The 11,745-nt window shown below is 42.8% G+C and overlaps 1 protein-coding gene across 1 annotated transcript in view; it reads right to left on the bottom strand.

The window, feature by feature from the left end:
- ARFGAP3 (ADP-ribosylation factor GTPase activating protein 3) overlaps positions 1 to 11,745 on the bottom strand; it is a 49,831-nt gene that overhangs the window by 26,542 nt on the left and 11,544 nt on the right. Inside the window, exons 3-6 of the mRNA XM_008580002.1 lie at positions 6,490 to 6,562; positions 5,451 to 5,582; positions 4,216 to 4,299; positions 3,404 to 3,494 (exon numbers count right to left, since the gene is read on the bottom strand). Of these exons, the coding sequence (XP_008578224.1) occupies positions 3,404 to 3,494; positions 4,216 to 4,299; positions 5,451 to 5,582; positions 6,490 to 6,562 (380 nt within the window). The remainder of the gene's footprint in view (positions 1 to 3,403; positions 3,495 to 4,215; positions 4,300 to 5,450; positions 5,583 to 6,489; positions 6,563 to 11,745) is intronic.

Genomic DNA, 11,745 nt, shown 5'->3' with positions numbered 1-11,745 from the left:
AAAATTATAAGCACAAGAAGCCAGTCATAAAAGACCACATATTCTATGATTCCATGTATAGAAAATGTCCTGAATAGGCAAATTCATAGACACAGAACGTAGACTAGTCGCCGCCAGGGGCAGAGAGAAATGGGAAGTAACTGCTAATGGGTATGTAGTTTCTTACTGAGTGATGAAAATATTCTGAATTAGACAGTGGTGATGGTGCCACAACCTTGCAAATATACTGAAAACCACTGAATTGTATACTTTAAAAAGGATGACTTTATTGTATGTGAATTATATGTCAATGAAGCTATTATTCTTAAAATGTCAGGCCCAATAGTGGTTTAGAGGAAATTGTTTCATTTTTATAAATATTTAAAAGATAAACTCTAGGGGCCGGCCCGTGGCTCACTCGGGAGACTGCGGTGCTGATAACACCAAGGCCCCGGGTTCGGATCCCATATAGGGATGGCCGGTTCGCTCACTGGCTGAGTGTGGTCCTGACAACACCAAGTCAAGGGTTAAGATCCCCTTACCGGTCATCTTTTTAAAAAAAAAAAAAAAAAAAAGATAAACTCTAGTAAAGGCATTTAAGTAGGCAAAGTATGATGAGTGACCACAATAATACTTTGTAGGAAAACAACTGACAACACATTTATTGATGACCTACTATGGGCAGGACCTGCTCTGGGCACTGGAGAACAGCAAAAACAAGAATATACAGGCAGAGCATGTCACGCCCTATGTTTTGCTTGTTAAAGTTCTTGTTCTCTCCTTTCCACTTTGTAATCCTTAAAATCACCTTGTCACCCAGTGCTGACACATGTTCTCCTAAGTGGAACCTCCCTACAACAGGGTTCCCTAATTAGCAGCTGATTAAGAAAAATTCTGGACAGAGGAGAGGAAAGTACTGTTGCAGTTGTAAAAGGAAACAAAATTCTAAACAATAAAACCTTTTAGGAGATGGGCCGACCCCGTGGCTCACTCAGGAGAGTGCGGTGCTGGGAGCGCAGTGGCACTCCCGCCACGGGTTCGGATCCTATATAGGGATGACCGGTGTGCTCACTGGCTGAGCGCAGTGCGGGCGACACCAAGCCAAGGGTTGCGATCCCCTTACTGGTCACAAAAAAAAAAAAACCTTTTAGGAGAAACTCTTCAGCTAAGAATGTAGATTACAAGAATGAAATTTTGTTCTGTGTTTAGTTACTTAGGTTGCTGTTCCTAAAACAAACTGAGACATCTGGACTTCAGAGGTTACACGTCTCCTATGGCATGTAACCTTCAATCTCAAAAGGACTTTTATGCTAAGAAATTTTAATAGTAACAATAGTCAAATTATCATCTGTACTTCCAGAAGATACATAACACACCTGTTCTCTTAGCTAGGAGAATGCTGGAATTATTTTTTCTCTTCTCTTTATAAATAATGGTAAATCATCAAGGGCTCAGGTAGGTTCCTCATCTTAAAAAGAATCTCTCCCTGGAGATCACAGCCCGGAGGAGGGGTATACAAGGGACATGCAAACTAATGGACGTGGTAATTTCCAGAACTGGGGTGTGCTGTGCTATGAGGTAGACAAACCCCATAAATGCAGCTGTGGCTGGGAGCACTTGCTGGCTGGACTGGGAGTTGAAACTCCAATAAGGAGGCAGCCCCATGCTGATCAAAGGAGAGAGTCGCATTCCATGTAAAATGGCAAACACAAGAGTCGCATTCCAAGTAGAACAGCAAACACAAAAAAGAACCAAAGGGCCAGTGTGGCCTGCAGTGTAGTGTAAAGCTAAGAAATCAAAGAGCTAAACTCCAGTTAGTGGTGTACAAATGTCTTCTTTGCAGGCATCTAAAGACATATAAGTAAAAAAAAGAATGTGGAAAAAAAAATCACAGGTTGCAAATCATGCAAAAAACAGCCATGTCAGAGTTCTTTGCATATTAAGGAAACAAGCCTTTTGTCTATATATGAATTGCAAATGTTTATCATTTGTCTTCACTTTAAAGTACTTTTTCAGAACAGAAATGTTAAATTTGTATGTAGTCAGATTTATCAATCTCTTCCTTTTCTAAAGTTTGAATATGTGCAGAAGGGCTTCCCCACTCCAGGATTATAGAAAAGCTTTACCCATGTTTTCTTCTAGGATGAAAATCACATTTTCATTCAAATCTTTGATCCACCTGAATTTAGTTTGGTGTAGAGAGTACAGAAGGAATTCTCTTTTGTTTTATATTTTTTTCCAAAATGCCAGACACTTGTCCCATTCCACTTATAGAATAATGCATTGTTCTCCAGGATGTGTTCCAGGAAATGTTCCTATCCTGACCCACTCCTATACCAATAAAATGAAAAACCGGCATTCTAAAACCTGTTGTTTGATGGAAATCTTGGACATTCCCACCCTTACACCTATAGGTCAATACAAAGGAAGTGACTCCTTTTCTTTACCACAGGCCCCACGACTCCACTCTCAGATAGAGCTGAATGCCTTTCTCTCCCAGGACTCATTTTTTTTTTTTTTGTCCTTTTTGAGACAGGCCGCACCGTGCTCAGCCAGTGAGCGCTGTGAGCGCACCGGTCATCCTCATATAGGATCCGAACCCGCGGGCGGGAGCGCTGCTGTGCTCCCAGTGCCGCACCCTCCCGAGTGCGCCACGGGCTCGGCCCACCAGGACTCATCTTTTAATAAATACCACTTACTCTCCAACCCTCCAGCAAAATCCTTGCCAGAAATTTTCTCAATACTATCACCCAGTCTAAAGGTTGGTAACTTTAGTCTTTCCTATTACACTAAGTTCCTTAAAGTTGTTCCAGGCTCAGTTTATACAAGCCAGCACTTCTTTAGGTACAACACCCCATGGGCTCACTACTTAGTTGTCAAAAGTTACATTTTTGTTGTTAATTTACACTAACATTCTGGCTAACAAAAGATGCTCAAGTTTAAAACAGAAAGAACTGACTATTCATGTCAGTGATTTCTAACACGTAAGCAATTGATATAAGTGTATTTATAATAAATATAATTCTACAAAAAAGTCATCATATGTCAATCATTAGGTATCAACTATTTATATAAGTTCTTAAATTGAAATCTTGTTTTCTGATTTTGAAAGTAACACATACTCATTATAAAAGTTCAGACACATCAACACTGTATGAAGCAGAAATTAAAAATCCTCAGTAATTTAATCCTCTAGTTAACAATCTGGTGTGTGCCTTCCAGAATCTTTTCTGTGTGTATATGTTTTATTTTTTTTTGCAAAAATGAGATCATAATCCATGTTCAGTAATCTTCTTCTCCACTTTATAATCTATTGTGGTTATCTCTTTCTGTCACTATAGATGGGTCCACATCCTAATTTTTAGGTTTCCTAGCATTCATTGAACCACAGAACAGCATTACAGGACAGTTCTAAAGACTCCACCTCCGTTATTTTCTGAAGCAGTTTCCACAGTGCTTGGCGGTAAAGAAGGTGGTTCTTCTGGCTGTGCTGATGCCCTTGCTGTGCCACTCACCTGAAGCAAGGACAGAAAAGTCACTAGTACACAGAGCAAGAAAACAGCCAAAAAACAATCAAGGTGGGGCGAAAGCTAAAAATTTAAATAGTTACCTTCTGGGTACTTGCTTAGTGGAAAGGAAGGATAATATTAAAACATGTCTACTCTTATATCTCTGTTTCAATGCTCAAATTTTTTATTTTCCCTTCTTTTTTTTTTTTTAAGTAAAATTTTTATTTTGGAATAATTCCAGATTTACACAAAAGTTGTGGAGCAGCCACTTTAGACCCAGAGATGACAGAAGCCACATATTAAGAACAGCAAAATGAATCCATCAGTCAACCCTGGACAGCGCCCCTCTAACTGCTGATGATAAATTAATTTCCATCTAGTTTAAGTGATTGTATTTCAGGATTGTTTGTTATAGCAGCTTAGCCCGTATCCTGACTGAAACATTTAAAATATATACCTTTCTTAAGGTATATATTATATAAGGTGTATATATTATAAGGTATATATTTCATAAGGTATATATGTCAGAGTAAGCACTCTTTAAAATCACATAAAGCAGGGCTGGCCGGTCAGCTCACTCGGGAGAGTGCGGTGCTGACAACACCAAGTCAAGGGTTAAGATCCCCTTACCCTTACTTTTTTTAAAGTAATCTTTAAAAAAAAAAAAAAAGAGTAAACAAATAAATAAAATAAAGTTATATGAAACATTACACATAATAATACATACCTCGGGAGAAACATGAGAGGCAAAAAAGTCTTCTTCCTTTGGTGGAGGGGACAAGGGTGGAAGCGCACAACTGTCAAGCCACAGCTGGAACGAAACCACACGGGGTGCTGAGCTTTCATGCGGCCTGAAAGGGCTCTACTGCACCGTCCTCACTCCCCTTCTAGAAACCTGTTTCCTAAACTGCTACTTTCCATTATTATAAAATTAGTTACAAGCTACAGGGGCCTCTGAGCTCAGTTTGATAATGTATCAATCCCGTAGATTTTGCTTCCAAACCTTGAGGAAGTCAAGTATAGCAAATCCACAAACCATTTCTGAAAAGGGAAGATCAAGGACTTCATGTCTAAGTGCAGGTTCCAAACCACAGTCAATCCTCATTGTCCACGGATTCCATATTTACAAATTCACCCACTTGCTACAATTCACTTGTAAACCCCGAAATCAGTGCTCATGGTGTCTTCAAGGTCATTCCCAGACACACGTAGAGCAGCCAAACATGAGCTGCCACCAACCGCACTCCCAGCTGCGGCCAAACGAGGCACGCTCTGCCCTCTCGTCTCTGTTCTCACACGGGCAGACGAGCGTCCGTTCTGCAGGACACTTAGGGCCATGTTTTCCACATTTTTGGCTTTTTATTGATGATTTCAACATTTAAACAGCCCCCAAGTGCATGATGAAGGACTGTCTTGTGTTCCTGGGCACACGGAGGCTGAGAGGGGCCTTATGGAGGGAATACACATGTTAGACGAGCATCATAGCCCTTGGCTGTGAGATCAGTGTTCATGAATCAACAATGTATATTAAATAACGTGTCTTTAAACAGAAACACACCTTAAATGAGGTTGTGTGTTGATCGGATGACGAAAATGTAGCCAGAGGCTTTAGGAACCTAACCCTGTATTTCTCCTAGGAGCGATGTTTCAGCATTCACTAATTCAGCATTCATGGTGAATCTACAGTACATAACTACCTTGAATAAGGAGAATCAATTGTACACTGTTTTTTTTTTTGTCTTTTTCCGTGTCCGGCAACGGATCGCAACCCTCAGTGTTGCCCCCGTACCGGACCGGGGACCGGCAACAGGATCGCTACCCTCGGTGTTGCTCCCGCGCCTCGCTCAGCCAGTGAGCGGGAACCGGTAATTGTACACTGTTTTACTGTTCGGAATAAAATCCACTTTTTCCACTAGAATGAACATTCATCTTAAGGAGACAGCCCAACATCCTGGGACTTACATCAGTGCCGTGCTTCCGTGTGGCTTGGTAGGCGAGTGACTTGATTTTCTCCCTATAGAGCTGAGCCGCACGACTGTTGTACTTGGCATTGGTGTCACTGGTGGCACACCCGTGTTGATGGAAAAAGGAAGACTACAGAGGAAAGCATGCAGATTAATGGAAATATGCATTGAATCTAACATGGTGACCAAAACCACTACTTTATGTAATGAGAAATTTTTAAAAATACCAGTAAAACCCAAAATAATTTAAATGTCATAAAAAATTCTAAAATAAAATTTTCTTTGTAAAAAGGGAGCTCCCTCCACAAACGCAACATTAATATTTCGGAAGAACTAGATATAAGACTTGTATTACAATGAAATAACTAGTCCCCATTTCTCCATTAAACTGCCTCTGTAATTCTGAACGTTATTTGGGAAGAACTTTCTACTCAGGACATGAGCAATACTTTAATTCATGAGCAATCAATTTCAATTCGGATTTCACTAAATCAGAATTTTTTTTTTTTTTTTAAAGATGACCAGTAAGGGGATCTTAACCCTTGACTTGGTGTTGTCAGCACCACACTCTCCCAAGTGAGCTAACTGGCCATCCCTATATGGGATCTGAACCTGTGGCCTTGGTGCTGTCAGCACCACACTCTCCAAAGTGAGCCACGGGCCGGCCCTTAAACAGATTTTTGGGGCCAGCCCGGTGGCGCACTCGGTTGAGTGCGGTGCTTGGGAGCGCGGCGGCGCTCCCGCCGAGGGTTTGGATCCCATATAGAGACCGGTCCGCTCACTGGCTGAGCGCGGTGCGGGCGCGACACCGAGGGTTGCGATCCCGTTACCGGTCACGAAAAAAAGACAAAAAGGAAAACAAAACAAAACAAAACAGATTTCTGAATAAGCAAGTCAGCTGGGTCTACCCAGCCCCAAAGCCCACCACGCTCTTTCCCTTATCCCACAGGCCCCCCAAACATGCAAGCTTGAACTGCTTTACTGGTGTAAGAAATATTTAAATGAGAAGGAAAATGAGGAGTCTGAGACGAACTTACCGCATTAGCATTTCCTCCAACCTGCATGCATCGCAACTGAAACCAAGACCAGTTAGAATCTAACTCCGTAGACCTAAATGGAAAGAATATTCCTAAATGTTAGTACTGTTCTTCCCCAGAATCAAACCACTGAACTTTGGAGAACAAGATTTCCTCGAGCTGCAAGATCCTAAAGAATTCTGAGTTGGTGTTACTGGGGCCATGCGCTTCCAGGACACTGGGGCTGCAGTGCGGACGAGCAGCGCGGGCGGCCGGGGAGGGGGGTGGGGGAGGGGAGCACCTGCTGTCCCCTGCCCCGGCCACCAGGCTGCAGCACTGCCGCCTCCCTGGCTCCAGCCAGTCTCCCCGGGGGCTCAGGACAGGATGAGCCTCATGTGGCTGCTGGAACAACTCCGATGCTGCCTCTCATCCTTGGAGGGTCGTAGCTCGAATCTGGTAGTGTGTCTCTACTCAAAATAGGTGTAGTGCTTGGGTTTTGTCAGGTCAGCTATCTCCTCGTCCAGTTTGACCCCTGCCAGGAGCCTGGAGGATGCTCATACTCTTACCATCAGGTGGAAGGGACCTACCAACCCCAACACCAGCAGGGAGGGGAGAAAACGCAGGCTTTTTTTTTTTTTTTAAAAAGGACAAGAAGGGGGACCCGACCCCGGGGCCTTGGTGTTATCAGCCCCTTACTCTCCCGAGTGAGCCACGGGCCAGCCCGAAAACGCAGGATTTTTTTTTTTTTTTAAAAAGGACAAGAAGGGGGACCCGACCCCGGGGCCTTGGTGTTATCAGCCCCTTACTCTCCCGAGTGAGCCACGGGCCAGCCCGAAAACGCAGGATTTTTTTTTTTTTTTAAAAAGGACAAGAAGGGGGACCCGACCCCGGGGCCTTGGTGTTATCAGCCCCTTACTCTCCCGAGTGAGCCACGGGCCAGCCCGAAAACGCAGGATTTTTTTTTTTTTTTAAAAATGACCAGTAAGGGGATCCGAACCCGTGGCCTTGGTGTTATCAGCACCGTACTCTCCCGAGTGAGCCACGGGCCAGCCCGAAAACGCAGGATTTAATGCTCCTGAAGTGAGACCTTCAAGCGCCTCCTGCCCGGCCCCAATGCCCTACTTATCAATCTAGTGTCGATCAAGTCAGTGACTAAAGCCCCAACAATGCACACTCACCAAGGGATCAACTGTAATGCACGATCTGACCGGCGCAATGATGTTAGTTAGAGTCCTTACACTGAGTCCTCAGATATGAGCAAAAATCACGGCCATCCCCTTATTCAACAATAGCTTGCCCCAACCAACTATGAAGGAATGTGGACATTTTAGAACGGGTAAGGTAGAATAAATACCCTTCACAAAATGGGCAAGATAGGAAAAAAAGAAACTACCAATCCACCAAAAATTTCCTTTTCCGCTGCCCTTCCATTTACTAATTTCTATGCCTATGAGTATTGTTTAACCTTTGGAAAATGCTAGAAAGTTATTTTGAAGCAAATGGTTAATTTAAGGTTAATACTAATACAAAAATGACAAATCCACCTCATGATAATATATAAAAAATAAAAATTGAACCTCGCTTTATAAGAAACAGATTTCCCAAAAACAAACAAACAAAAAAAACCAAGCAGGTACCAGCCAGCCACACTCCCACCACCAAAAAACCCAAAAAACCAGAAAATACAAGCAAACCTCCTTTAAGAATTTCTGATCACAAGCAAGATGATTAAGTGATGTATCTTCCATGTAGCCAGTATTTGTTCTGAAAGACCCTGCTGAGGCACCACATTTTCAGAACCCCCCAGCTGAGTTGTGTGCCATCCCCCTGCCCCTCTGTCACAGGGTAGCACAGTCTCTGGTGACAGACTGAGAGAATACGAATCCCGGCTCTGCCACTTACTAGCTGCATGACAGTGGAGAAGTGACTTAACCTCTCTGTGCCTTACTTTCCTCATCTGTAATGTAGGGATAATTATAGGATTATTCATCTTGCTCTTGTAGAAATTAAATAAGCTGGTATCTGAAAAGTGTGTGGATCAGTGCCTGGCTCACGGTAAACACCACGTGGAGAACTTCTCGTCATCGCCACTGCCATGACGTAACCCAGTGCACTGTGTCCTACTGTGATCCTCACCCCTCCCCCACCGAGCAGCAGCCTCCAGCGGCCCGGGAATGCCTTGTACTTTTCTCTCATGCTCCTAGCACAAGCCCAGCACATCACAGGTACCTGAAAATGCGCTGAACTGAAGCGTGTCCTAAAATTGAGGGTACAAGTACCCAGACTTCCTAATCAGCCTTGTAACTTTTTTTTTGGGGGGGGGGGTGTGTGCGGCTGGACAGTAGGGGGATCCAAACCCCTGACCTTGGTGTTACAAGGCTGTGATCTAACCAACTGAGCTCACCGGCCAGCCCTGCCTTGTAATTTTTAGTTCTAAACTACCTTTAAAAAATAAAGCCAAACATGTCTATATAGATATCTTAGAAGCGAAGGTTAAAAACTAAAAACGGATTGTTCCTGATCTGAGCTGCCTGAAATTCTATCGTAACGTTGGCGTTTCAAAAGAAAGGTTTTGATGATAATCAACTCTGAACATGTACTAGAGTAGCCTTAAAAAGAAACTTGAATTCCTCCTCAGTGCCCATTCCCACATGAGGAAATGACTCTCTGTAGGCAATTTCTCATCTTTAATTTAGATTAAGAGATATGTGAAAGATCTGTGACAGTGCTAAGAAAAAAGTAAAGCGGAAAAAGTAAGAAACGTTGAATAATTAGTGTCATTTTAACAAAATAGCTCTTGTTAACCAATTAGGTAAATGAGAAAATAGGTTTTCCACAAGCTCTAGAATCCTTTATGAGTCAAAATATAACCTCCTTAAAACTGCATGAATTAGTTTCACTAATGGCTGCCAAAGCCTGTATTTTTTGTAAGTAGATTTAAATGATTATGAAATCAGAACGAATCTCACGGAGTCAACAAGACAAAGTTTCCGTCTAATCAAAATTTAAAATGGAATACACCACACCACAAGTAATCTAGACTTACTCACAAACTAGCTCAGGAGCAGCTTCCGGGCAGCTGTTTGTCTATAACTTGCTTCGCTGCCTCATATAAGGTCACGAAAAGTGACATCATGAAAAGCTCCTCCTCTCATGTCCACTGAGCAGGCACCTAGATGATTCCAATCTGGTCACTGTCAACATTTGCTGGGAGCTTGCCACATGCCAGGCTTTAGGTGAATTTATTTGCTCGCTCCTCCCAACACCTTACACGGTGAGTCCTAGCATTCCCACCCACTTACAAGAAAAGGAAACTAAACACAGAGAAGTAAGGAACACACCCAGAGCTAGTGATGGATGGAGCCAGGGTTAGACCCCCCCAGCAGGTGGGCTCTAGTGTCCTTGCTCCTTGCCTCTCCCCGCCAGGCCATGTCAACTTCAGTATAAGCTCTCAGTCTGGCAGTTAAGACCCTCCATAACGTCACACAAATCCCCTTGGAGCCTTATTTCTTCTCATTTTCCCATGCATACAAAAATGAGCCACAAAGCATTTATTTCACTTTTTCCTGCCTCCGTATCTTTTCTTAAAGTCCAAGTGCTGACCTCCATTTTCCCCGCCTTGCCTCCATTATCAGAATCTCACCATACCTTCAAAGTTCATTGCAAACGTTTCCTCCTCTTTTCAACTTTGCCCAATTTTCCAACCAGAAGTAGGCACAGCAACTAGTTTCCTTCTCTCATGCAGAACTTTGCAGTCTATCTTCTTATCTATGTTGCATTTAAGCCTGTCCCTAGCTCCATCCCAACAAGATCAATGCAACGATCCCATTCACCTTTAATAAGCTCATGAAATACTCAAGGGCAAGCTTGAGAAGCAGCAGAGCTGGAGGGAGAGGCGCTCCCTGAGACCAGCAGCAGAGGTGAAGAGCGCAAGCCCTGGGAGGTGGCGGGGCCCAGGCTAGATCAACTAGGCCCACTTTGGGAGCAGTGAGCTCCCAAAGCAGCTTGCCATTTCCATACACTCCTAACCTTCCTTCCACTCTTTGCTTAGTAAAGGCCACGGTTTATAAATTATTTTTTTCTTTGTAAAATTGTTGACTTGAAATTTTACTTTTAAAAAACCCCCCAAAACTCCACTTAAATATGCATACCCCCCATGCCACATCGTGAACAGTGATCATTCCTGGGAAATGGTACAGGGTGGGGGAGGAGGGCAAGGGGACAGGCAGGAGAGAAAAAAAGGGGGAAAAAGGGATTCTAGAAAAGGGACTTACACTTCTTACTTTTTATACTTTGGGACTGCTTGGATGTTTTTCCAATGAGCTAGTGTTTGTAATTTTTTTTAATCAATGAAAAATGTTTAAAGAGTATCGTCCCCACGCTCCTTAAAAAAATAAAAATAAAAACCCACACTGAATACCTTCTCATCCTTGACCTTCTCTTGCCCAAATCCTAGACTGCTGCCCTCTGGTTATATACTGATTTTTAACTGTTGTTTTTGAATCCTTTATAAGCACTGTGATTCATACAGTTACATTTATCACACGTTTAAAAGGCTAGTAATTAAACCTGCCCAAACAGATCTGCTGTCCAGCCTCCTCAGGCTGTAGGTCAGCCCTTCCCTCAGCCTCAATGAGGAACACGTCAGAAAACCACCTGACTTCCTGGAGTGGTTTACACTAGGAGTATGCCTTAGTGGTGAGGAAGAGGGAGGGTCAGATTATGATGGGAGGTACTTGACAGAGAGAGAACACTTGGCAGAGGATGGAACACAAAAAAGAGAGAAAGGAAGAAAACTAATTATGTATTGCCTCAAGTCCAGTCTTCATTTGCAGGGTAGGTTAACCATGTGTTAACTGGTAACAATCAATCTGGAAGAAAAAGCACATTAAAAATAAACTTGATTCAATGAGAAAGGATAGTCTTTTCAACAAATGGTGCTGGGAAAACTGGGTATTCACACGCAAAAGAATGAAGTTGGACTCTTACCTAACACCATAAACAATTAACTCAAAATGGATCGAAGGCCTAAATGTAGGACCAAAAACTAGAAGAAAACTTAGGGCAGAAGGTTCATGACACTGAATCTGGCAATCATTTCTTAGATATGACATAAAAGGCACAGGCAACAAAAGAAAAAAATAGATAAATTGGGCTTTGTGAAAATTTTTAAATTTTCTGCATCAAAAGACAATATCAACAGAGTAAAAAGGCAACCCAAGGAATGGGAGAAAATATTTGCAAATCCTAATACAGAATTAATATCCAGGGCCGGCC

Source organism: Galeopterus variegatus, unplaced genomic scaffold (assembly GCF_000696425.1).
Source record: "Galeopterus variegatus unplaced genomic scaffold, G_variegatus-3.0.2 Scaffold2000, whole genome shotgun sequence".
Lineage (NCBI taxonomy): Eukaryota > Metazoa > Chordata > Mammalia > Dermoptera > Cynocephalidae > Galeopterus > Galeopterus variegatus.
The sequence above is the reverse complement of the archived record's forward strand: the minus strand, read 5'-3'. Positions and strand labels throughout refer to the sequence as shown.